We start from the raw sequence: 25,309 nt of genomic DNA on the forward strand, positions 1-25,309 counted from the left end.
GGGCAACGCTTAGCCCAGGCCTCCCTCTTGGAGTCTCGGGCACCAAGGACACAACCATGGGCAGGCACAAGGATCACCTCAGTCCTCCACTGACACTTTCTGACAGTTGTCTTTGCCAAGTGACAACAATGATGGTCACCAAAAATTAACATTCTGGGGGCTAGACTGGAGAAATGAGAACTGGGCTGTCTGGGTGTCCTGGGCCCTGGTCCTCCTGCCTGGAACCTCTCCCCTCCCCTCACCTTGAGGTCGGACTCATGCTCAGCCTCCCATCTCCTCTAGGTGAGGGAGTCCAGCCCAAGCGGCACCTCATCTGTCCCACTGTCCCCAGATGCCAAGGGCTCTACAGAAGGGAACCAGACTCCTCATCCGGCCATACAAGGGCTGGCAGGAGCCACAGCACCCCCTGCTGTGGACCAGTGCCCAGAAGGAGCCCCACTGCACCAGGGGTCTTGAATCAGAAACATGGGCCCCGGGCAGATGCCAGGCATATCCCATTCTTTCCTTGGGCCAGGCTGCCACCAGGTCGCCACACTAGTCGCTGGTTTCCATTTCCAGGCTCATCCCCCTCTCAGAGAGCTCCCCTAATTATGCAAGCTCCGTGTGGGTAGGAGTGGGGGGTGAGGTGGGAAGAGAATCTGACTAATGAGGGAAGCAACCAGGAACTCCCGGAACACCTGTGACATTTGTTACCCCTATCCTGGCTTGGCCTCAGCATTGTTGTGCGACCTCTGACAGCTTGCCTCCCTGGGCCTCAGATTCCCCATCCACAGTGAGGGACTGGACAGGTGATCCCCAGGCAGAACCTGCCAGGCTGGGTTGCCGCACTCTGCTTGCTCCTAAACCCTGGGTCACAGGTTGCTAGGGCAGAAAAAGTCAATTTCTTTATAGAAGGAGGAGATTGGCCCAGAAGAAGGGGTTCTCTCCACCATCCCACCCTGCATTTAGGGAGTTTCTAAGGAGGGTGATCAGGCTTCAGGCACAGGCCCTGAGGCTTATGCAATTCTACATGGGCTTTTACTCCCTTTACCACCGGGGCCTCTTGCCCTCACCAGCATGAGGAACAGTGCTGGTCTGTCTCCAAGGAGCCCACAGAGAAGAAACAAAGCCCCCCATCTCCCAGCCATTTTCCCAAAGCCGAGGCCACCAAGCACTCCGGAGGGTGTCTGGAGACCTGGCCTGGCTAGGAGACCCACCTCGAAGCAGTAGTCCTGGCCCAGGATGCTGCTGTGCACGGGCTTGATGACCACCTCCTCCTCCATGCTGAGGTCCAGCGCCTCCACCGCGCTGCTGGGGCTGAGCAAGGACTCGTGGGAGCGAGACTCCTTCAGCCTTGGCATCAGATGGGACCTAGGGGTGGACGGCAGGTATATCAGGCTGTCCTGCCCTGGCCCTCTCCTCCCGGAAGCCCGTCCAGACCCCCCAGTGGGAGGCAATCACTGCCCTATCCACCTCACAGTCCTTTCCCTCTTAAGGCAGACTTGGGGGAGGGGTGCTTCTGTGCTGGAGTCACAAAGACCCATCATCGGTTCCTTTGCCCACGGCCAGACTCTGGGTAACTGGTTCAGCCTCGACGGGAGCAAGTGCTGAGGAGGAGGCCACCACTCAGGAGCTGAGAGCACGAGAGAGGGCAGGGTCTGGCTCCTGAGCAGACTCAGACCCACAGGAGAAGCTCGGCTCACCCAGGAGGCCTTCCTACTCTACTCCCTGGTCCCCATCCGAGACCAGAGCAGTCACTCACTCGTCCGGATGTCACTGCCAACAGAGCCCTTTCTCACACACGGCCCGCTCGAGGCAGGAGAGCCGCAGGGACCTCTGCTGCACCCATTCACAGACGAAGGCAGTGAGGCTCAAAATGGAGGGCATGCAGCAGTCTGCACAGCACCCGAGATGCCGAAACCCAGACAGGGTCCCCACGCTGGGGCTGGGGGCCCAGGCCAGGGTCAGTGGGCCCACACGGGTCCAAAGGGCAGAGGCCGTGGATGCTACCTTGTGCCCAGATGGACCCGGCCTCGCTGCTCACCCTCTCTGAGCCTCGGCGGGCGCCGGCACCAGTGCTCGGAAGCGGCTACCAGAGAGGCACGGGTCCCCTTCCAGAGCCAACAACACACAGCGGTGCCCACCAGAGCCCCTCCCACAGCTGGTCTCAGAGAAGCCCAAGAACCCGCCGGGCCGGGCGAGACTACCTCCGGCGCGGAGGCCGAGCGGGGCTTGCCCTAGTCATGTCCACGGCCCAGACCCTGGAACTTAGAGTCCTCCCGGGGCTTCGCTCACCCAGAGCTCCTGCCCCCGTCCCTCTGCCTTCCAGCTCCTGGCTCCAGTGGTCCCGGCTCAGGCCATCCCTCTCTCCCTACCCTCACGTCAGTGAGGCCTCGCAGGGTCACCACACACTTCCCCACAGGACGCACATACCCTCTGGCCTACTTCCACGACCAGCTCAGGTAAGGGAGGTGGAGTCGACCAGGTGTGGGCTCAGGAGTCCAGAGACCAGCAGGTGGGCCCTGCCCAGACAGACTCAAAGGCTGACAGAGGCTGCCCTCCAACCCCAAACTCCACATCACCATGGAAACAGCCCACCCTGACATGGAGTCCTATGCTAGGCACTGCATGGGAGTCAGAGCTGGAAGGGGGACCCCAGTCCTTGGGGACCCCACAGCCCAACCGAAGAGACAGCCAATCCCCCTACATCTGCTCCCCCAGCCTGGCATGACGCTGGCGCACAGCGGGACTCAGATCACTTGAGCCGTACTGATGCCGAGGCAGGACTTCTGAAAGCTCCAGGGGGTGGACAGACCACAGAGAGGCTGAGAGGGGCTGAAATCAGGTTAGAAACAACCCAAACCTCTGCAGGGCCCATGCGTGGAACTTCTCGGTGAGGCCACTGCGTCCCAGCTGGGGTGCCTCTGCTCCTCCGGTGGCCTCCTTCCGGGAAGCAGTGGCTCACACACATGCACCGTGGCCTCCCACGTCACCTTGTGCTAGCTGCCCACAGGCTTCTGCCCTCGATGAGCCCTCTACCCTGCTCCCCCATCGCAGCACTGACCAATGTCACGGTGGGTCTGTCGTCCCCTCCGGCGAGATCCCACCCAGGGCCGCCACCTCACGGGGCAGACTCCAGGCCTCCCTTCCTCAAGGGGCTGCATGACTCAGTGCAAGAGAAGACCTGCCTCGGGGGCTGGGGAAGTCACCCAGCCTGGGAATGACTGGGACCCACAGCCCCAGGGGCCTGCCATCCAGGGCTGAAAACCCAGCCTGCAGGTCAGATCAGGCTGCTTTCTGGCCCAGCCCACACACCCCTGCCAGGTAAGAATTCTGGGAGCCAGGGCGGATGGAGTAGGGACCGTGAAGTGCAGACAGAGGGGCTGGTGGCTGGAGAGGAAAGGGAGGCACGGTTCAGTGGGCTGGGCCTGCCCAGGGAGACCAAGGGCCCTGGTTCTACAGCCCAGGAGCCCAGCAGGCCCAGGCCAGACCCCAGGGAGGTCAGAGCCTGGAGCCCGGAGCCCGGAGCCCGGAGCCCGGAGCCCGGAGCTGTAAAACCTGCTTTTCCCTCCCCACCACTCTGCCCCACAGACAAGCCCCAGCTGGCCCAGGCCTCACTGGGAAGGTTCCTGGGTGAACAGAGAGGGCTGTGGGAACCTCACGGCTAAGGCACCCTGGCTGCAGTTGGGAGCCCTGACCTTCCCCATCTCCCCAGTTTCTCCAAGTGGGAAGCTGTGGAGCAGACCCAAGCTCACTGGGAGGAGGAGCAGGGACAATGCTGCCCAGAGAGGCCTAGTGGCTACTCCAGGTGCCAGGCGGCTCCCGCATAGTGGAGAGCCAGGCTCTGACCGCTCCCTGTGAGCTTAATGGCATCTTCACACCTCCCCGAAGGGGTGCTGCCGTGATCCCCAGGCCCCGCACGGGAGAGCAAGGCCAGAGCAGTGAGACCTGCCCCAGACCCCTAAGTGACTGAGCGTTGCCTTGTCTGGGACCTGGGAACAGCAGGCCCCACTGACCTTCTGTCTAGACCACAGCACCCTCCCGCTAGACCCCTCTACCCAACATGGCGCCCCTCCCATCTGTCTGCAATCCCCCAAGGCCTACAGACAATCCAGTCACCAAGCCTCCATTCACCTGGTGCTGAACCCCCTGCAACACCCCACCCTACCTCCCCTCGCACCACACCCTGGAGAGATGCCCCTCCCAGCTGGTCCCTCACCAGCCTTGGACTTCCTCCCCCTCTGGGATCCACGCCCATGCTCTTTAGTAACCCGGTACCACCTTCCCCCAACCTTCTCTGCCTCACAAAAACCCTTCTCAGTTTTCAGAGCCCCAGCCAAACGCTGCCACCACCATGCTGTCCCTAGTCCCTCCGGATGGACAAGAGCTCCCACCCAGGCCATGTGGCTGAGCCCCCCTGTCCCACCACAGCCCATCAGAACCAAGGTCCCACACCTCAGAAAGGCCAGGTGGCAGCCGGCACGGGTGGCCAGCGGCTGCCTGCGACTTCAACCCCATTCAGCAGAGTCCAAAACTAACCATCAGCACGAGGCTCGTCTTTCCACCACCTCCCCGCAGGCGACGGGCAGAGGGGCCCACAGCCAGTAGGCCTGCTCCTGCGACCCGCTCATTCCAGGCCTGGGAGGAAGAGCCAGCGGGGCTGGCTGGGGCGGGGCACCCTTTGCCCAGGAACCCAGGAAACGTGGGCACACCATGGGCACGGGCAGGGACAGAGCTGCTGCCGGAGATACAGCCAGGTCCCAACAGCAGCTCATTGTGCGGGTCAGGGAGTAGGAACAAGGGGACATTGTCCCAGCTCCTGGGCCACAGCCTTATCTGATAGCCTTCCAGCCAACCCACGGGCTGTTTTTCAACTCCATCCTTTTTTTTCTTAAAAGGTTCGTGACACAGAAGTTTAGCAAATTCTCCATTATTTCAAGGAGGGAGGAGACCCCAAAACAAAACCTGCGATTATCAAAAGGCCGTATCTGACTGGCATGGGGAGGATGTTCCCAGCGACGGGTGGGGTGAGTTGAAAGTGGGGTTGTATAGCCTGGAAAGTACAAGGCTCAGGGTCACCCTCCATATCTCAAAGGGGCAGAGGGAGCCGCCCTGCATGCCCCCAGCAGGCAGGGCTGAGACCTGAAGAGGTCAATGACAACAGTCACAGCTACCCCGAACGGGCCAGGCTGGTTTGGTTTTAGAGGGAGTGGGCAACCTGTCTCTGAAGGTGTGCAAGCAGGAACCAGGAGACCCTTTAGACATGTTGTGGAGGAGACGCCTACCCTGCTAGGGGGATGTCAGGGGAACAGGCCAGGCCGTCTGTGCATGCAGGAGGCAGTGCAGGGACCCCGGAGCGCACATGTGTACACACACACCCCGCGTGTCAGGGGTGCCCAACTGTATCTAGTCTGCATTCCTTATAAAACACGCAACCCTAGGTCACCCAGCTCTCCACACGGCAGTCTCCCCATCCAGAGGCAGGATAAGGAATCTCTCCCTCAGGAGGATCAGGTGCAGGGTGGTGAGGTGCCAGGGAGAGCAGGGCAAGCCAGGGACTCCACCGGTCACCCTCACAGCTCCAGTGGCAGGAGCAGGGGACAGCTGTGAGCAAGGAGGGTGCACACCCTGTCATCCTGACATCTGGGGTGACAAGAGAGGGACTCCCCCGGCCATTCTGTTTCTTTCCTCTGACCACTCAAATCCCATGCCTCAGTTTTCCCCATCTACAAAATGGGACAAACTCCTTCTACCCAAACGCTGGGGGCAAAAAGCCCTTAATTTCCGGAAGTGAAAGGAAGGAGAAGGACAGTCGACCCGCTGAGTAGACCTCCGAGCAGAGTCCCTCATGGAATCTCCCCCTCACAGCTTGTGTGGACCGTGCCACTGCCCACTGCCCACTGCCCCAGCCAGGCCTGACGGGGCAGAATCCTGGATAAAGTGGTCTCCACAAGGAGGTGCCCATCCAAGGGCTGGCAGGACCTGTGGACTCTCTCAATGTGCCATCATGGTTCTGCCTGTCATGGCCAGGCAGGCCCAGGAGGCTGTACTGAAAATCTGCCCACGGGTCCTGGCGCACAGGAAGGGAGAGGGCAATGACCCCCTGGGAACCCAGTGGCAAGACACAAACAGGACAGCGCCCCCAGGAACACCCAGCAGAGCCAACTCCGCCCAGGCCAGGCTTGCCCCCTGGCCTGGGAACCGGCCGCTGAGAAGCCCAGGGCTCACTCCTGGCCCAGCCGGGTCCCTGGGGAGGGAGAAGAATGCAGCCGCCTTGGGGCTCCCCCGGCCCTGGGGAGACAGAGCTTGTCCTTAAAAGGCAGGGAGGTTGCCTGCTCTGCCTGGGAAGCCTTCTTGAGATGACAGGCCCTGGCCTGGAGGCATGGACCTTCTTGGCCCCAGGGTTCTCTCGGTCCAAGGCAAGGGGGCAGGTCCCAGCAGTCCCTGGAACCAGAGTGAGCCTGTCCCCACAATCATACTGATCCCTGGCCTGGTCTACTGCCTTCACCCCATACCCGGGAGCCTGTATTTCCCCTTGACACACAGGGCTGAGCTGGCAAAGGAGAGTCATCACCCTGGCCACCAACACAGGAGGATGGGGTGGCCCATCACACACTATGGCTATAGCGCAGCCCGAGGCCTGGCTCCCAGAGATGTCCAATGTATGCTGAGTGACCGGCACCGCAGCAGCCTGGACTTAATGGCCACTTACAAAGCACCTACTGTGTGCTCAGCTGTGTGAGGTACACACATGGACACACAGCCTTCTCCAACAACCCTGCACAAAAGGTGGCGTTGCCCTAGGGAAGGAAGAGCAGGAGCTCAAACAGGTCTGAGGAACCCTGGCTGACAGGGCGACCCTTCCTGCACACACCCCCTTAATTTAAAGAAGTCAATGAAGGAAGCTTTAGGTCTCTAGAGGAAACCGAGGCTGAGAGAGAGGAGTGACTTGGCCAGGTCACAGGGTCCAGAAGAGAACCCTGGGATCCACCCTCTGTGGGACTGTCCTAAATCTACCGCACATGGGGCCAGGCCAGGAGGCCGGGCATCCGGTCAGCCCAGCGCCCCAGCAGGCTCCATCGAGGTACACCCTTCATCTGCTGGTGACTTTGGGCTCACCCCTTTCCCTGGGACCCTCAGACTTGCTGCAGTGGCCTGAGCAGCTGCCCTCTTCTCCATAGGTGGCTGTCTCCTCGCCTGCTGAGCTGCTCTGGACAGACCACAACCCAACCTCCCAGTGTCCACTCCCTGTAAACACAAGGGAACCAGCACTAACCACTCCGTCTCTTCCCACCGCCATCAGCACCCTAATGTCGGCAGAGCAATACCTCTTTGCTCCACGGCTTGAGGAGAGACCAAGGATGCTGGGATGCTGGTTCTACTCCCTGAACCGGAGAGGCACCCTCAGCATCCTGACCATCCCCCACCCCACTACTGCCAGTGTAATTCTGAAACCTAATGGAGTTTTCAAAAACATTCCGGAACACGTTTTCCTCCCCACACCTTCTTTCTTTCTTTTTTATTTGGGGGGAGAGGGGTGTGGAGGGAGGTGGCAAAGGGCGCCCAGAGAAAGAAGAAACAAAAAAACCTTCCACCTAATCCCTCAAGTCCTCCCGCAACCTGAATAATTTTGGGTTTTTAATCAATAGCTGTCAGACTTGTCAAATTACTTTGGGGACCTCACAGCAGTTTTTAAACATTCATAAACCTCAGTGGAACAGCAAAGTGCCCTGAATTTTAAAAGAAGAGAGTCTGAGGAACATTCATTGAATAGGACGAGATCTGGGCAAACCGAAAGTTAGTGCAGGGCTTCGTGCCTCTCTCGCTTCTGAGCCGGGACAGTTCTCCACCCCTCCCTGGTCCCCAGGAGAAACCACCGAGCCTGGCCCAGACTCCGAAAGATTAGAGAGGGTGACACCCCCAACCACAGGCTACCTCAGTCATTCGGAGTCGAGCACCAACGCCAGCCCGGGAGCACAGCAGCCAGGACTACCCCAGCGTCATCTGCCACAACCCTGACACTGTCAACCCCAAAGATGCCCACCACACACGTGCTGGCCCGACCTCCAGTCCCCAGCCTCTCCACTTGGACGAGACGGCCTTTGTGGATGGTTCAAGGCCCTGGCGGTGGTGCTCCCTCCGTCTCCTCCTCACATGTGTCAACACACCCCTTGGTCCCCCAGATCACACCGCCCAGGTGGGACTGGCTTCTGACCAGCTCCCCACCTCCACCAGAAACCAGAAACACCTCCCACAGCTGCCTCAGGCTCAGGGACTCATGACCCGAGTTGGAAAGGGTGATGAAATAAAAATGAATAAGCTAAAAACCAAGGACTTCCACTCCTCAAAGATGGCGCTCCCTCTCTGGCTTATCGGATTTCTCCCAGCTCTCCACCTCCAGGAAGCCCTCCGAGGCTCAGACTGCACCCCCGCGGAAAGTGACGGCGGGGAAGAAGCAGCATCTCTCTCCCCTCTCATCTCCTCCACCCAAGACCTGGGCTGCACACCATGTGGTCTCCTGGTGCGCTGTGCACCATTCATGCTAGAGTGACAATGATCTCTGGAGTGCCCTTCCCCCATCCCTGGGCACCAAGGACCAGGCACTTTATCAACTCAGCCCCAGCTCCTGGCACCCTGCTGGCTCCTTCCTCAGAAACACACACAAACATAACGATCTGTGACTGGTCACATTAATTAACCCGCAGACCTCAGTCATCCCACCTGTAGAATGGGGAAACAGCATCTGCGGTGCTGCAGAGGGGCCTGCCATGCATGAGCCTGTGTGCAGTCCTGGCCCTGCCTCCCTCGGGCATTCTGCCCCATCCTGCCCTGTGTCACCTCTCTGGTTGCTCCTGGCTTCTCCTTGGGCCCGAGACATTTCCAAGACATCTCTCACTCCGCCCAGCAGGGTGCCCCCCCTTCTCCGCGGGCTCTGAGAACCGCAGCCACTGCCCCGACCCACCAGCTCCCAGAGCAGGCTGGAGGAGACTGCTATTTTAAGTAGGCGCCTCAAAGTCCCCATTTAAGAAGAGAGACACATCTCAGAACAAACCCTGGCACCCTAGGTTCCAGCCCCAGTGCACATCGGCCTTGCTGTTTCTTCAATTCCAGCCACCATCAGGGAGACAAGAGGAAAAAACAGGGAAGGGAAGGGGTGCACGGCCAAGGGAGCATAGATGTCAGGTTGGCCTCCCCTGCACCTCGGCTGCCTTACCTGACCAATGGGGCAGGAGTGAGCCTGAGTGCAGTCCTGGCCCTGCCTCTCGTGGGCATTCTGCCCCATCCTGCCCTGTGTCACCTCCTGCCAGAGCCCGCTGGAGGCTCATTATGCTAACGTCCCTACTGCTGGGCTAGTGAGTCCAGCGCCTAGTATATAGCTACTGCGTACCTCCTTATTCCCAAAGCCTGGTGTCTGGGACTCCCAATGGGGCCTCTGCTTCCCAGACTGTCACTAGCAGGAGACAACCAGGAGCTTTCAACAAAGGCCAAACAGGAGGATAGGGTGGTGCCAGCAAGCCACAGGCTCTGACCACCAGTAAAGGCAGGAAGTCAGAAAGAATGTCAAAGAAAAGTAGGCTATGGCTGCTGAGTCGTTCTGCTCCTAGAGACCCGCATCAAAGCCATCTGCACCTGCCTCACCTGACATACACCTCTGCTCGCCTCGGCACCTGGCAGTGCACAGGAAAGCACAGGCTCCACACGGAATCAGCTCACATATCTGACCCTCGTGTAGCCCAGCCGCCCAACTACAGTTAGGAAAACTGGGGCTCAGAGACCTCAAGGGCCAGATGGTATATCAGACTCCAAGAGCCCACCCTCCTTTCCCAGCCCACAAGGGCTCGCTCTCGGATAAGATAGCTCTGTCATTTGCCACCTGGCCCATGGATTCCAACCAATAACATCACACACTTTAAATACAGCTCCCAAGGTACATGCTACCCCAGTACAGCAGCCCTGCTCAGCCCCCCCTGACTTGTCCCACTGGCTGCCCACTGCCACACCGGCTCGAAGACCAATCTCTGGGGCACCTGCCCGAGCAGAACTGGCAAGTCTGTCCGCGGTCTGTCCTTAGGCTCCACCCCCAGGCACACCGGGAAGTCCAGGCTCAGAGAGGTCCAGCAGCTTGCCCAAGGTCCCAGTTCACAGGTACCGGAACAGGGCTGGAGGCCTGGTATCCGGCCTCCAACTCCAAACCCTCTCCACTGCCCGTCAACACCTCAGGCTTTCACCAAACCTACAGACATTGTGTGATTCACTGCACCAACTTTCAGGTAACTTACAGGAACTCTGGGTCACCAGGACTGTCACCTCCTGTGTGACCCTAGGCAAATTATTTCCCCTGTCTGGAAAATGGTAAGAAGGACAGAGCTGGTGGCTGGTGATCTACCGCCATCCCCAGTGGTAGTGAAAGTGGTTAAAACCAAGGGATACTTGCGACAAGCCAGGCAGCTCCATCATTCCTCACAACCTTGCCACAGGACAGTTTGTAACAATTCCTGACTTCTCAGAGATGGGGTGCTTCCCCAGCGAAGACAGCTGCATCAAAGTGCCCTGGCTCCTGACAGCTGTTCCAAATATTTAAGCTGGAGCAAAACACACTCCAGGCCCAGACACAACCTCCCTGTCTCCCACCACCCCACCCTGCAGGCCGATGGGTCGGGGAACGCAGGAAGGGAGAAGGAGGGGAAAAAGGAGAGACCTGCTGTGGGGCTGGGTGGAGATGACATGGCCCCCCAAACCCCACGCAGCCCTGCCCAGCCCAGCCTAGCCCAGGGTTGGGCCACTCGGAGCAAAGGCCAAGCTCCTCCGCCCAGAAAACGTTCCAGCGGTTCCAAGCGCTTCCCGGTCCTCGGCAGGGCCCGCGCGGAGGCCGTGGGCCTCGCCTGCAGACAACTGGCACCAAGCTCCTCTCTTTAAAAACAGCCACAACACGTTTCATTTCTTGCTTTCTGGCGGGGCTACCCTAATTGCTTCCATATTCTGGGCTGGTGGAAGATATCTGCAGAGGGACAGAGACACCATCCCTGGGGAGTTCCTGGCCCCTCCCAAGGCTGGCACCTGTGCCAGCCCCTCTCTAACAGGGAGCCCCCACCCATCGCACATGGATCACCCTGGGCCCGGGAGGCTGGCGGCCTCTCCTTCCTCCGTCCCCGGCCTCCCTCATTCCAACCTCTGTGCCGGCCACTCACCATCCCTCAGCGTGGCCACCAAGCTCACCAGGCCCAGGACACCACGGGGCCGGCCAGCCAGCCAGCCTGTTGCCCGCCGTTTCCCACTGGGCCCAGCCAGTCCAACCCAGCTCTGGTCCTGGACATACCACTCCAGCCCTGTCCGCTGGGACTAATCATGGCTAGTTAAACAAAGGCTAAGTTCCAACTCTCTGTAATGTGCTTTTAAAGGTACAGCGTCCCAGTTGGGCCGGCCAGGGTCTTAAAGGTACAGATCTCTTTTTCTGTCTGAGAAAACAGAACATCAAAAACAACAACAACTACAACAAAAAGTCGTGATCAGATTGAAGGCCTTGGACTTCTAAGGAAGACTTTTTATAAAACAAACAAGAGCAAAAATCCAAATTTCACCCAAAGGTCCCAAAACAATGGGGCTCCATCCTAAGAAGAGTAGTAGAAACGGCGGCCGTTGAAGTACACGTGCCCGGCACAGCACTTAGCACTGCCCGGACGGGCTCACTGCTCCTCACAGTCACTCCACAGGACAGGTGTAGCTGACCCCTCTCAGGGCAGGAAGCGGCGGTGGGCAGAGGTTCCCGACCTGCCCAGGATCTCACAGTTGGCGGCAAAGCTGGGACCCAGCCAGGTGAGGTCGGCCAAAGCCAGGATGCTTTCTCCCCATGCTCCCGCCCCGTCCTGATGCCCAGGCCCCACCTGCTTCATAGCCACAAGCACCTTTCTTCCTGGGCGAAATGAAGGGGGTGAGGATGAGGAATCACTTGTCACAGAGGCCCAATTCTGGGCTTTTGTCTGGGCCTCATCTCCTCACTTACATACAGGTGAGAAAACCAGAAACCATGGCACCTGGCAGGACGTGAAAGGACAGACAGACCTGCAGCAGTGGGACACGTCACCCACAGGTCCCAGTCCCCTCCCTGGACAGGCTGCGTGGCCAGAGGAGATGGCAGGTGAGGGGAGCCCAAGGCCCTTCCACTGTCCACAAGAATGGAGGGGGCAGGGCTGCCGGTTCTTCTGGGGTCCCAAGGCTCCAAGGGTGGGCAGGACCTGCCCAATTGCTAGAGAGATACAAGGGGGTGGGGTGGGGGGAGACATAAGAGAGCCATGACTGCCTGGGCTCAGTACCTGGTATAACAAGCCCTCTGAAAAAGATGGGCCATTTCCTGGCATCTGGAGTAGCTGGGCAGGCAGGAGGTGCTCTTTCAGTGCCACTATCTACCAGAAAGGCCAGGTGGCGCCTGCAGGTCTAATGCTGCAGGGTAGGCCATTCAGGACTGACCACGGCCATTCTGTTTCTATGGAACCCCCAGTCAAATAAGCTTGACGCCATGTAACCTAGTGGTTAAAAACATGGGCTATGAAGCCAGACTGAGTTCAAATGTGTCACTTGCAACTTGTGTGTTCTCAGGCAAGTCAAGCCACCTCTCTGGGCCTCAGTTTCCCCTCTGTAAATTGGGAAACGATAATGGTATTTAACCTCACTGGGTGGCTGTGAGGAGTCAGTGAGTCACAAAGCCGGGCTCAGAATGAGCACTTAGGAAAGACCACATCGATAAGTCAAGTTGAAGGAGGCTGCCCAGGATAGGCTGGGAGACACAAAGCTGGAAACCAGTGTCCTGGGTAGTAACCCTGAGCAAGTCACTTTTCTCCAGGTCTTAGTTTCTTCTATGAAAAGGAGGGAGTCCAATTGGGACCCACAGTGACTACCTGGCAAGACCACCCTCCTAGGACCTCCCAAAGGCCTGCCCTCTCCCAGAAGGCCATAAAGACAGAAAAGTTGGGCGGTGGCCCAAATACTTTGAAACCTGAAAACAACCTGCCTCTGCCCCACCCCCAGGCCAACTGGGGTTCAATGGGCAGGAGAAGGGAAGAGGGGGCACAAAGCCACACTCTCCCTATCATCAAGAGGCAGTATAAGGTGTCATCTCTCCAGGTGGAGCCCAGCCCCACCTTGGCCTTCTCTGGGTCTCAGTCTCCCCATTCCCCAGTGAGGGGGACCCTCTCCTCCCTAGGGTTTGTGGTGCAGCTGAGCTCGCTTTCCTGTGGGGAGCTGTGTAGCAATCATACAAGCCACCCCACACCTGCTGCACAAACAAACAGTCTCCCTTGGCCCCAAGAGCCCCAAGGCTTGGCCAGGTTCAAGGCCTGCCTCCCCCTGCCTGCAGGAGCCTACAGCAACCAGCGTGTGTGCTGAAGGGCAGCAGGAGCTCAGGTGCCTTAGGCAGCACCATTACCTCCTCACCCACAGGGTTAATCAGCCAGGAAGGGGTGGCCTGATTTTGCGGTTTGCAAGCCTGAGTTGAAATTCTAGTTGTGTTACTTAGCAACTTGGCCAAGTCCTTTCACTTTCCTAAGCCTCACTGTCTTCACATGTAAACTGAGGATGTACACTATCCCCTACACAGAACAGATGTAAAACACAGGCTGGCCAACTGAGAGAAAGCAGTTAACACACAACATGGGAGGCCAGACGGCCCAAATATAGGAGTGCTATTCACTCAACAGGCACGGAGAGCCTTCCTGGAGCCCATCAGACTGGAGGATGCCCCAACTCTGCACTGCCACCCCTCCCAAACAAACACATTCCCAACTCCCTACATCCAACCAGGCCTTGGGGCAGGTCAAGGTCCTGGCCACCAAAATATCCTAAGAAAGACCTCCAACTTCTCTGGAAGCCAAGCGCACAAAGAGCCTTCCAGACCAGACCCATCCGTGTAATGGAGTCTAGCTCAGCCGGGGGCAAGGTGGAGAGACCCTGAGCGGACCCAGCTCCAGGGTGCTCTTCTTAGGGGCCTCTCTCTACATGCAGACGCAGATGAGGCTGGGAGAGGGGAGGACAGTATGAAGGGCCCGAAGAGCCTGTGCTAAAGGTCAGGGGTGGAAAGCACTCCAGCCCTCCAACGCGAAGCACTGGGGATTCCGCCTGCAGGACCTGATGCACGCTCAAGGCTCAGACCCCCTGGGTGAGCTGGTAAACCGAGACCGGGACCAGGAGACGAGAACGTCTGAGCCCCTCACCCCCCTTCCTCAACTTCCCAGACTGGCCAGTTCTCCCTGCACTCTGCTGACTGCTGCCTCCTCTTCCTTAGCTCCTTCTATTCAACACACCTGTCCTGGCCCCAGGGGTTCTCTTCAAGGTCCCCAGGCCCCCATGTGGCCAGACCCAACCAGCTTCTGTCCTCTCCTTAGGCACAGGAGGTCAGCAGGCTCCCTCCCTGAAACCCAGGCGGCCATCCTCTCTGGCGCCCCTCCTCCCTCACAGGCCTCGGCTCTCCTTCCCTAGTACCTGCATGACCTTTCCTCCAGGTGCCAACTTTCTCAGGCTCGAATTCGGGGCACTTTCCTTTAGTAAAACACTTTCCTTTGGCCATTTCCTCCACTCCTTAGCTTTAAATATGTCCAGTGTGCTCAAGACTCCTCAGTTTCTATCTCCAGCCCTCCCCTCCTCTGAACTCCAGACTCACAGAGCTAAATGCTGGCCTGACGTCTCCGCTTGGACACCTCATAGAACCTCAAGCCTCAAGTGTCCAAAATGGACCACCATCTCAGTGGTTAAAGCACAGGGTCTCAAAAACCATGAACTCATCCGGCCGGTGTGGCTCAGTGGTTGAGCACTGACCCATGCACCAGGAGGTCACCGGTTCGATCAGGGCACACGCCCAGGTTGTGGGCCCAATCCCCAGTGGGGGGCATGCAGGAGGCGGCCCATCAATGTTCTCTCTCATCTGTTTCTATCTCTCTCCCTCTCATTTCTTCTCTCTTTAAAATCAATAAACAAAAAAAATTAATAAAAAAACAACAACCCATAAACTCTACCTTTCCTTGGCCTTCAGAATCTAACCCACCAGCAAATCCTAGTGCTATCTCCTCTAAAATCTCATACCCAACCACTCCAGGGAACCTGCCCAGGCAGCCTCACTCCACCCCCTACCTCCTACCAGGGAGTTCCAGGGACCCTTTAGAAATGCAAATCGATTATTTAACTCCAGGACTAGAAACCCATCAATGAGTCCAAACAGCACTCAGAAAACATGCAAACTCTTCGCCAGGTGGAAGAACTTGGCAGGGTGGACTGCCTACTCACTGCTGCCCTCATCCAACCCGCCCACCTGCCACCTGCAGCCTGGGCTTTCCTGCCTCTGGGACTTTGAACCGTGGCTCCCAAGGCGGGAGCTCTACTTCCACCCCTATCTTAGAAAGGCTGGCTTCGGGCATCTTCTTGAACTCAGCCCTCCCCCAACTGCCCTACCCCGTCAGGTCTTGCCCCACCCCCATTACTCCCCACGGAAACACCGGCATGCTTCCTTCATAGCATTCTGCTCATTCAGCCAGCAAACATTTAAGTGCAAACTATGTACCACGTCCTTTCTCAGGCACTGGGGATCCGGCTGCTGAACCAGCGCACAGAAATCCCAGACTTCCATGTCAGTTAGGGAACTTCACCCAATCTGGAATTCCTGTACACCCGCTCTGTATGGCCAAGGGCCATGTCGGTTGTATTTCTGTGTCCTAAGGCAGTTGTGGGTGGGGTTTGGCATGCAGCAGGAGCTCAGTAAGTATTTAAAATAATGAATGTGCAAAATCAACAGGGCAACAAAGGAACCCAGAAAGACACCAGAAGTCAAGAGTCCAGCCTTTGATGCCTCCTAGGGAGATGCCTCACTGCCCTGGGGACCTCAGGTGAGCAAGAGGTATCTGCCACCCCCACCCCCACCCTCCAGCCTTTGTGGGAGGCGGACTAGGGGCACAAGTGGCAGCTTCAGTTAACCGCCGGAGAACAGAGGGATGACTGCCAGCCTGGGCAGTCAGTGAAGGCTCCTTAAAGAGGTGAAATCTGAACAAGGCCACCCCCAGGTCCCCCAAATCTAGGGAGAGGGAGGAAAACAAAATTGTGTTTTAGGACTCTGATGTCCTTTTTTCTAATAAGAAAAAAGAAAAAAAACCTTGCTCCAAAAACCCCTTTACTTTTCATTAGTGTCTGGATCAATAAAAGTTTTAGGAGAAAAGCCTCTCTCCTGCAATACTAACCGCCGAGAGACGGGCTAGGATTATTAAGTCTGGGTCCAAGCGCCCAGTGGCTTGCCCCTTCTCTTCACCTGCCCTGGGAGCCTCAGGCTAAAGAACAGTCCTCATAGGCAACACAGCTTGAAGTCAAAGCCCACCTTGCTAACCCCACCATTCCCCGGGCCTAGGTTACTTACCAGGTACCCCACAGCTTCCCCATCCCCACCCCAAGACTTGAAGCTCCCGGAGGGCAGAACCTGATTCCCAGAAGGAAGAAGAAGCCAGTCTAGCAACCCCACCGTCATGCTTCCTCACAAGCCCCTGAGGGGTCTTGGCTGGCTACTGACCACTTTCCCATAACAATGAGGACAGGTAGCATTCCAGGGCAGGGCTCCTGGGAGAAACAACCCCACACCCTCCAGTCTCCATCCACTTCCATCCGTGGCCCAGCCAGGAGGAAGCTTCCTGCCCCCCTGCCCCCACAGAGCCACCCACAGACCTTGGCGGTGGGAACCCTGGCCTCTCCGCGGACCCAGGTCTGGGCGCCAGGTGCCCAGGAACCAGACCCAGCTTTCGAGAATGGGCGGGCCTCCACAGAGCAGGTCCTCTGGCCCTGCCCAAGATCTTGCCAAGGTTGTCACCGAGGAGTCCGAGACCACAGAGACTCATCCCCGAGGACGGTGTTCATCGAGGTGCCACTCCGGGCCAGGTCAGGGGACCTCTCAGTCCAGGCTGGCATCTAAGAGGCGTGCCCAGGCAGGCTTTTCCTTCCTACAAAGCACACGTTGAATCTGTCTTCCAAGTTGAAATTTCACAAATGACATAAAACAAACAAACAAAAAACCCAACAAAACCCAGCAGTGACAACATCTAGAGATTTCCGGGTCCTCCAGAGAACAAGTGGAAAATTACAGTCTTCCATACAGGTAACTGTATGGCACAACCTCCAGGACAGAGAAGTCTAGAAAGACACCTGGAAACAGTCTCTTCCCTCCTCAGGAAAGGGTCCCTCCCAGGACACCTGGGCTCAGAGATCTGAGTCTGCCAGGAGCCTCAACCTGGAGAGGTCTCTTCTAGACTCCTCCCCTAAAGTGCTCGGCTCCGCCCAGGGTCATACCTGCCTGGAGTCCCGCCTCTGGGTCTCTGCACTGGCCATTCCCCCTGCTGGCCCTGGCTCTAGGCAAGGCTGGTTTTGCCTCATTCTGGTCTCAGATCAAGTGCCCGCTCCTAGGACAGGCCGTACCTGAGCACTCTAGCTAAAAGAGCAACTCCCCTCCTCCCCTCCCAAGTTATCACCTGGCTTCATTTTCTTCATAGCATTGATCTGAAATCACCTTGTTTGTCCCCCTCTCTCCCACCATGAGAATAACAGATCCCAGGAACAAGGGCCTGTTCACCCTGGTAAGCCCAGCACACCCTAGGCCAATGCTTGGTACAGGTAGGCACAGACAGATGTTGAATGAATAAACTCTTCCTGGGATGGGCCAGCTAAAGCTGTGTAGGTGGGAGTGGGGGTAACCAAAAGACTGGGAGGGACACCAAAGCCACCTCCCGGGCTCTGCTCCCAGAGCATTCCAGACTTCCCTCCAGGGCACCAACCCGCACAGGCTCTCCTGGCAGGACGCCCCGCCCCACCACCCGGCCTGGGCTGCCGGCCCACCTGCAGCTACAGGCCCTTCCCTTCCTAGGCCCAGAGGCTGGGTACATTCCTAGGCCAGCTGCTCCCAGCTGCAAACACTTTCCCTCCACTAAGGGAAGGGACAGCCCATCCAAGGCCTCACCCGGGCTTATCTGGCTCAGAGTGGCAGCCCGGAGCCCTTCCCCCCACACCCTCCACAAACACCCTTCTTCCCCCGCACTTCCATTCAAATGCACTTCCATTCAAACATTTAAAAAATGCGAACAAAGACAGAGGTGCAGACAAGGCCAGAGATCTGCCTGCATGGTCCTCTGGCTGGGAAGAACTGGGTTCCTAGGCAGCAATCCAAGTTTCCTCTGGGTCAGGTCCCCTGGGCTGGGGGGGGGGGGGGGGGAGGTGGAGTTAAGCGTGGAGGGAGGGAGGACACAACCAGGTGAGCTGGGAGAGCTGCCCAGGTTTGTGAATGCCACAGATGCGGCCAAAGGCTGGCCTGGGCTTCATCCTGGGGTCATGTTCACCTGGCCCTCACTGAGACACAAATACCAAGGGAAGGGCATGCCCAGCCAACCCAACATTTTTGCCTGATATCACCCCCTTTTCTATTTCATTCGAGAAGCCCCAGCAAGGACTTGGTCTCTACCATAAGCAGGAACCACACCTCCTTCCCTTACAGCCACCGTTCAGTGGGGCTAATCCAACTAAAGCCCAGCACCCAGAAGCCTCCACTACGGAGACTGCTGCACAGCTTCCTGATGCGATGCGATCCGGAGCCGATCCCTCCGTGTCAATATGGACAGAGGCCACGGAGACAGACCCATGCGGGGGTGGGGGGGGGCTGCCTACTCCATGGCTCTGTACCCAGAGGCATCACAAGCCTAGTTCAGTCCCCAATGGTTTCAGTCTCCTGCTGTAGTCTCTCAGCAAACAGCTGCGCCCCTAAGTGCCAGACCCGCAAGCTCCTACTTTGTGCAGGACTCTGGCTGGGGCACCTGCAGGGCTGGGGAACAGGTCTGACTGTGGTCCAAAGGAGCCCCCAGCCTGGGAGGTCTAGTTCACTCCAGTTGTGTTCCATTCTAGGCACAGGGATCCTGATCTCAGGAGATCCAACAATATGCACAGCCCCCCACTCCCAATCCCTGGGGCACCCTTAGCCAGGTGCACTTAGAGTGGTTCCCTTCCTTTTGAAGTGAGGTTTCCCTTCTCAGTTTTCATCTGGGCCTATCCAATGTCTTAACAAAATTTCAAAATGAGGCTGCAGTCATGGGGTGGGGGGTGGGGGCCCTAGGGAAGAAGTCCCTTTGGCTCCCAGAAAGGCCAAGGCAACGGCGCAGAAGGAGGGAACAGAACACATCTCCCAGCACCTCCTCCAGGGTGCATACCCCAGGAGGCTTCCCACCTGAGCTCATGTATGGCAACAAAGAGGCAAGGCAAACACGGTGACCACTGTGTAGAGAAGTCCAGGGAAGCTCAATCACTTGCACAAACTGACCCGGCTTCGTCTGAAAGCAGACGTGCCTCACCCAAGACAACAATTTGCACCTATTAGTCATCCCCTCTAGTCTCCCCCTCATATTCTAGCACCCCTTCCTCATGGGAGCCTTCCCAGATTTCCACTGCTGGTTGATCCATACAGCTCTAATATCTTGTTCTAACGAAACAGGCTCCTCTGACAGGGTCCCTCACTCTGCACGACAGCTGTCACAGGAGGGGATCATACGCTAAAATGAAATAAGCCTGGATCCGGGGGTCAAAAGATGTACATCCCAATGTAGGCTTCCACACTCACTGGCTGCTTGAACATGAATAAACCGCTTCCTCTACACCCTTCTTAGCCTCAGCTCAGAGGACCGCACCTCTTGCAGGCTCCTTCCAGAGTCATCTGGAATAGTACGTAGAGGTGCCGAGTGAGTACGCAGTGCCCATCTTGGTCATGTGCAGCTGGGGGAACGTCAGAGGCTGCCCTGACCCAGTCACTCCTGGTTCCAGCACCTCCAGTGACCAGGCCTCCCTAATCTTCGGGCCCCACCCATCCACCACACACTCTTCACCTTTATACCTATTCCATCCAGCCACAAAGGCCTCCTTTTCTGTTTGCGCATGCATGCCCTGTCCTTTCTCAGGCTACACCACCTGCTCCTACTTCTAGTTCTCACTCACCTTCCAAGACCCAGCTCAACTGCATCCACTAAGGGGAACCTTTTTAAAGGTCCCCAGGCACAGGAATGTGCAGGCTCTCCCCCTCTCCCTGAATTCCTGGCCTGCCGTCCCGTCCTGGGTGCTGCTGGGGGTCTATTCATGTTTTTTGTTCAGGTCCCGGGACTCAATAATCGTGCAATGGACATACACACCCTGCAGGCCAATCTTCTCCCTAAAGCTGAGCCCAGATGTCTCATCATTTCAGATATGAAGATGTCGCAGCAACTGGGCAAGGCTCTCTGGAACCTTTCCTAGGCTGTAAGAGAGCCGGCCCGGGACGGTCAAGGAACACGTCCAGGCAGTGCCTGTGCGTCCCCTTAGGGAGAGAAGTGCTTGTGTCTTGGGAGGAGGACCTTTCCTGGGACCTCGACTCTCCTTTCAGAGGCCGTGCAGGACGAGGCCCTCTCTGGGAGGCCTGAGAACTGCCTGGGTTGGAGGAGGATGAGGAGTCAGTGAGACAGAAGCAGACACAGGACCAGACAGGGACGCCCTCCAGAGGATAGTCAGCCCCAGAGCCTGGCTGTTCATGATCAAGGGCTTCTGAAGAGACCACAGCTGTACTTAGCTGAAGGTGAGAAACAAATCTGGTATTTGAGGGTCAACCCTGGGTAACAGTTTCAAGGCACCCCGGCGGTTAATGTATGTGAGCACATCTATGCTGGTGTGGTTTTACCATCACCAACAAACAACAAATGTCTCCTGGCACCTGTCCTGTGCCAGGCCCAGTGCTAGGTATTTCACATGTGTTACCTTGATTAATCCTCCAAAGAGCCGTAAGCTGTGGGTATCCACAGCTCATTTTACTAAAATGAAGCTGAAGCTCAGAAACGCTGGAAAAGCTGCCCAAGGTCACACAGCTGGTTACTGGTGGGAGCTGGCATTCAGGCCCCTCAGTCTGGCCCCAGCCTGTCTTTCTGGTCTGAACTGCCAGTGCCCACTATTCCAGAGCCCGTTCTCTGTCCTTGCCCACCCCTCATGTGTCCTCTCACCTGGTTTTCTGAAGTGTGGGGGTTCATGTATATGATTAGCTTGCAGCCTCCCAAGTCCCTCCCTCCTCTTCACCTGCTCAGATATCCCTCAGCTCACAACCCTCCTCCCTCCCATGAGGCCAGCCATGTTCCAGCCCCTCTGGCCAGCGTCTCCCCCAACAAGGCCAGTCTGTATCACCCCTATCTGCTGGGCCAACCAGTGTCTTGTGGTAATGACTTCAGCTGGCGGAGAATCCTGGAACCTTTCCCCCCACAGTGATGTTGACACATGTTCGCTCAAAAAATATAATGTTTCCATCAAAGTATTCAGGGGGAGTCAATTCCCACTCAAGTGACGGCTCCACGGAAAAATATAGAGTAAATTTACTCAAACGAGCAGTGAGACATGGTCTTTTGTGGTTGTCACCGAGCCAAGCTGGGCAACACCAGGCACGGTGTTCCAGGGACTGCAAACTCTCAGGGGCAAGACACGGGACGGTTCCAGTCGACGGGCCTGTGACTGCTGGCCCCTACCGTACAGTGGTATGCTGGCGTCAGCCGGGGGTCATTCCTGAGTGCTGTCCCCAGACTCCAGTTCTACTCGCTGGGTTCCCACCGGAGCCTAGCTTCTGGGACTCTGACCAGGTCACCTGCTGCCCAGTGCCCATGTCTCAGCCCCACCCCACCCGGGTGGGGCTCGGCCCTCACTGCCATCTGCACACCAGGTCGACACCAGGCTCAATACCTGAGTTCACACACGGCTCCTAAAAGGTCAAGGAATTCAAACCTCCCTGAACTGTCCCCTTACTCACCCTCAAACCCCTGGGACCAGTGACTACATTGTGGAGATGGAGGTGGGGCACGATGCAGCACTGCCAAAGATGAGGTCAATGCCAGGCACTGGGACCTGGATGTCTTGCCTGGAGGTCAGTGGGGCGGGCTAGGCCCTCTCTTCCCAGCCCTACCACTGGCACCGGGAGAGAACTACGAGGCTGGAGCGGCCTTGAGGAAACCCTCTGCAGCAGAGGAGATGGGGGAGAGCAGGGAGGCCCGTCGGCCACACCCTGCCCACACTCCTCCCTGTAATCAGATGGCACTTAGAACCCTCCTAGGTACCCCGCTCTGGGGTTCCCCGCTTGCAGGGAGCGGAGGGAAGCATCTGATTTGATTTCTGATATTACTTGCCCCCTTCCCATGCCATGTGCCAGAGGGAGGCATCCCTGTCCCCTTTCACAGAGGAGAAAGCAGGCCCACCAAGGTTAAAATTCCAGTCCAAGGACACAGCTAATAGGGGAGTGATGCCAGGATGAAGCAGGTGAACGAGACATACGGCCTGTGCCCTCAAGAAGCTGGCCATCCAGTGGGGGAGGGATGCACAGACACGGATACTGAATAAAAACACACTTCTCAGGCCGTGGGCCCAGAGGAAGCTGCAAGGAGTATCCAGCACAAGGCCTGGCCCAACAGGGGACCTACAGAGATGCAGGAACACTTCCAGTTTGGATGCAGCGAGCTGGGAAAGGCATCACGGAACAGGAGGACCCGGCACACTGTCACATATACATCATGACAGCCCCGCCCCAAGAGGTGTGCCACGTGCTCGTGCCTGGTTCACGGGTGGGGAGACAGTGCAGAGTGGTCCAGTGCTCTGCCTCGAGTCAGGGCCTGGTCACGTCTGACTCCAAGGCCTGCCTCTCCTACAAGCATCTAACTTGTCGGGGCCTCAGTCCCCTACTTGCAGGAACTCCGGTCAGAAGCACGTCCACTGCACACTCGTGTTAGACATTGGAAGCCGCCATACGTACAGCCTGTTGGGTGAATAAGCAGAGGACGGTCCTGTCCCCAAGCCAAGTTTGCCAGGGAATGGCCACTGATGTGGAGTTCTAATTGGTGAGCCTGGCGGCACAGAGCCCAGCAATACACCCCGTGGGTGATGGCGTTGCAGGGGAAACAGCTGAGCACAGCAAATATAGCACTGACCCAATTCAGTTCTGTTCTGTCTTCGAGAAAATAATTGAGTTTAAATGAATAGGTTTCCCATGTCCCCTCCGGCCTCGAGCAGGGTGGAAGGGGAGAGGGGGAGACAGGAACAGTTCCCCGGGCTCCCTGTTGGTTATTTCTGAATCATTAGGCCTGTGAAAGGTTTCCTTCGCTCCTTGGCAGCCAGTGGGGGGTCGGGCAGGGCTGGGCGGCAAGGAGGTGAAAACACACAAGGTGGGTGGTGACGACCGAGGTTTAAGTCCTGGCCTCACCACAGCTTTGTGGAGTGGCCCCGTCAGTCCCTGGGCCCCAGACCCCTCATCTACAGAACAGGAGCGCTGCCCCTCACCACTCCCCACACACTCCTCCCAGGGCGGCTGGGAAGAGCTCGTGCGGCCGAGCACCCTGAAGGTACAGTCTGAGGTGACCTCTAGGCAGGGGTCAATTCTTTGCCCTATAGGAATAGAAATAGAGGCCCAATGTTGCTACATCTGTTTTTTCTACGGAAAGCCAAAATTCCAGATTTTTCAGGTGCATGTTTTAGAGGTGGATAAGTATTGGTAAGTGATTTAAAAAAACACAAAACACCAAAAAACACCATTCCACCCTCTCAGTCCAAATGAAACCTGCCCGCGGGCTACATGTGGCCATGGGCCAACCATGTGCAACCTCCAGGTTCATGACAAGCAGGTAAAGCAATGTGTGACGCTGTGTCCTCCCACACCTGTTAACTGCCTCGGCCCTTCCTTTGGCCAGAGGCCAGGCCCCGCCCTGCTTGAGTGGCCAGGCTGAGACACCGCCCCTTCAGGGTGGGATCCCCAAGGCCTCAGGGAGGGCAAGGCGGGGCTGTGCCCTTCCTGTGGGAGGGTGGGTGGGACTGGCTCTACCCTGGAAATGACTGGCCTCCCTCTCACCTCCTGCACCGCCCTCAACTCTCTGGCAGGATCTCAGCTGCCTCTTCAGCAACGGGGGGTTTCTGAGAGGACCAAATACAAAGTAGAAAGCTTCACAAGATACAAAGTGAGCACTTGTGCCATGTGTCCGGAGAAGCAGTGTCACAGAGAGAGAAGAGTACAAGGGTCAGCAAGGCCTCAGGTCATTTCCCACTGCCAGCTCCAGGCTGTGAGAGCCCAGGGCAGGTACTTCACCTCTCTGTGCTGCAGCCTCACCCTCTGCACACAGGAGACAAGAAAGAACCCTCGGGTCACAGAGCTGTCGAGATGCAATGAGATGCTGGCTATCAAGTGCCTGGTAGGACGCCTAGCATATAGCAAGGGATAACAAACGACAGGCACTACGATTACTGTTATTGTTATCTCCAGTGAGGAGCCAGCCAGGGAATCCTGACTGGGTGATTACAAGAATGTAGCACAACCAGGCAAGCTTGTTAACAGATGAGGCCACCTATAATTAGCACAATCATTACACATGCAAATGGTGTGGCTTAGATGCTGCAGAAGGGTGTTCTTTGAAGTGTGTTTAAATAACCCCTCTCCCCTGGCTGCCCGCCCTCCCCAAATCTTGTTTACACTATTAATTTCATTAGTAAACACTTTCTTCCTAAAGCAAGACACAATTCCAAAGGAGTCCATATTCAAAGCAAGGGGGTTTGAAACCATGTAAGACCCAGTCTACCCCACCAGGAATTGTTTGTGGGGTCCATCCTAGGGCTCCTTAGGCAGCTGCAGGTCTGGGGCTGCCAGTTTCTGGCTCCCCAGCCTTGTTCCCAGGAGGTCAGGCCAGAGGTCTCCACTAACTGGCCGCCCTCTGCTATGCGCAGCTGTGACGAGGACAGGGGGGGCTGGCGTGTGTCCGAGCAGGGAGCAGGCCCTGTATTCGGGCAGAAGAGGCTCTCAGCAGCATTACCATGACTGGTGAGTTCCCTAGGAGCCAGGGCATACGGCAACAACCATTTACACGGGAGAAAACCCAGGCTCAAGGAGACAAGGAAGTAAATGCCCAAAGTCACAAATAGGGAGTCGGACAACCGGAATTCAAACTTGGGTCGGTCTATTCCATCTGGAGTCTGCTCTGTGGGCTCTGCCCTGAAACTGTACTCAGCACAGGCCTCTCTATCTGGAGAGGACCAAGTGTGTTCACAGTCCAGAACCAATCCCAGAATCCTTGAACGGGAAGGGATCATCTGAGCCTGACCCAGGTTTTGAACTGAACACAATGAGGTCCCGTCATCTGCCCAGCATCCCACAGGCAGAAAAGGAAAAGGCCCAGAATCCAGGGTCTCTTTCCCCAGGCTAGCTGCGTCTGCATTCAGATCTATAAATACAAAACAACTCAACAATCTTCCTTCCCCTTCAATAGCTGCCTCAGCATGTTAACCATCCCCACACGTCCTGGGC

General features: G+C 57.1%; 1 protein-coding gene across 5 annotated transcripts in view; it reads right to left on the reverse strand.

Moving 5' to 3' along the window:
* The window catches only part of LOC118629895 (DAB2 interacting protein), a 186,444-nt gene that overhangs the window by 23,339 nt on the left and 137,796 nt on the right, over positions 1 to 25,309 (reverse strand). For all 5 annotated transcript variants that reach the window (XM_036261608.1, XM_036261607.1, XM_036261606.1 and 2 more), the window contains one exon: positions 1,197 to 1,350. In XM_036261608.1, coding sequence (XP_036117501.1) covers positions 1,197 to 1,350 — 154 coding nt within the window. The remainder of the gene's footprint in view (positions 1 to 1,196; positions 1,351 to 25,309) is intronic.

The sequence above is a fragment of the Molossus molossus genome, unplaced genomic scaffold (assembly GCF_014108415.1).
Source record: "Molossus molossus isolate mMolMol1 unplaced genomic scaffold, mMolMol1.p scaffold_m16_p_14, whole genome shotgun sequence".
NCBI classification, from domain to species: domain Eukaryota; kingdom Metazoa; phylum Chordata; class Mammalia; order Chiroptera; family Molossidae; genus Molossus; species Molossus molossus.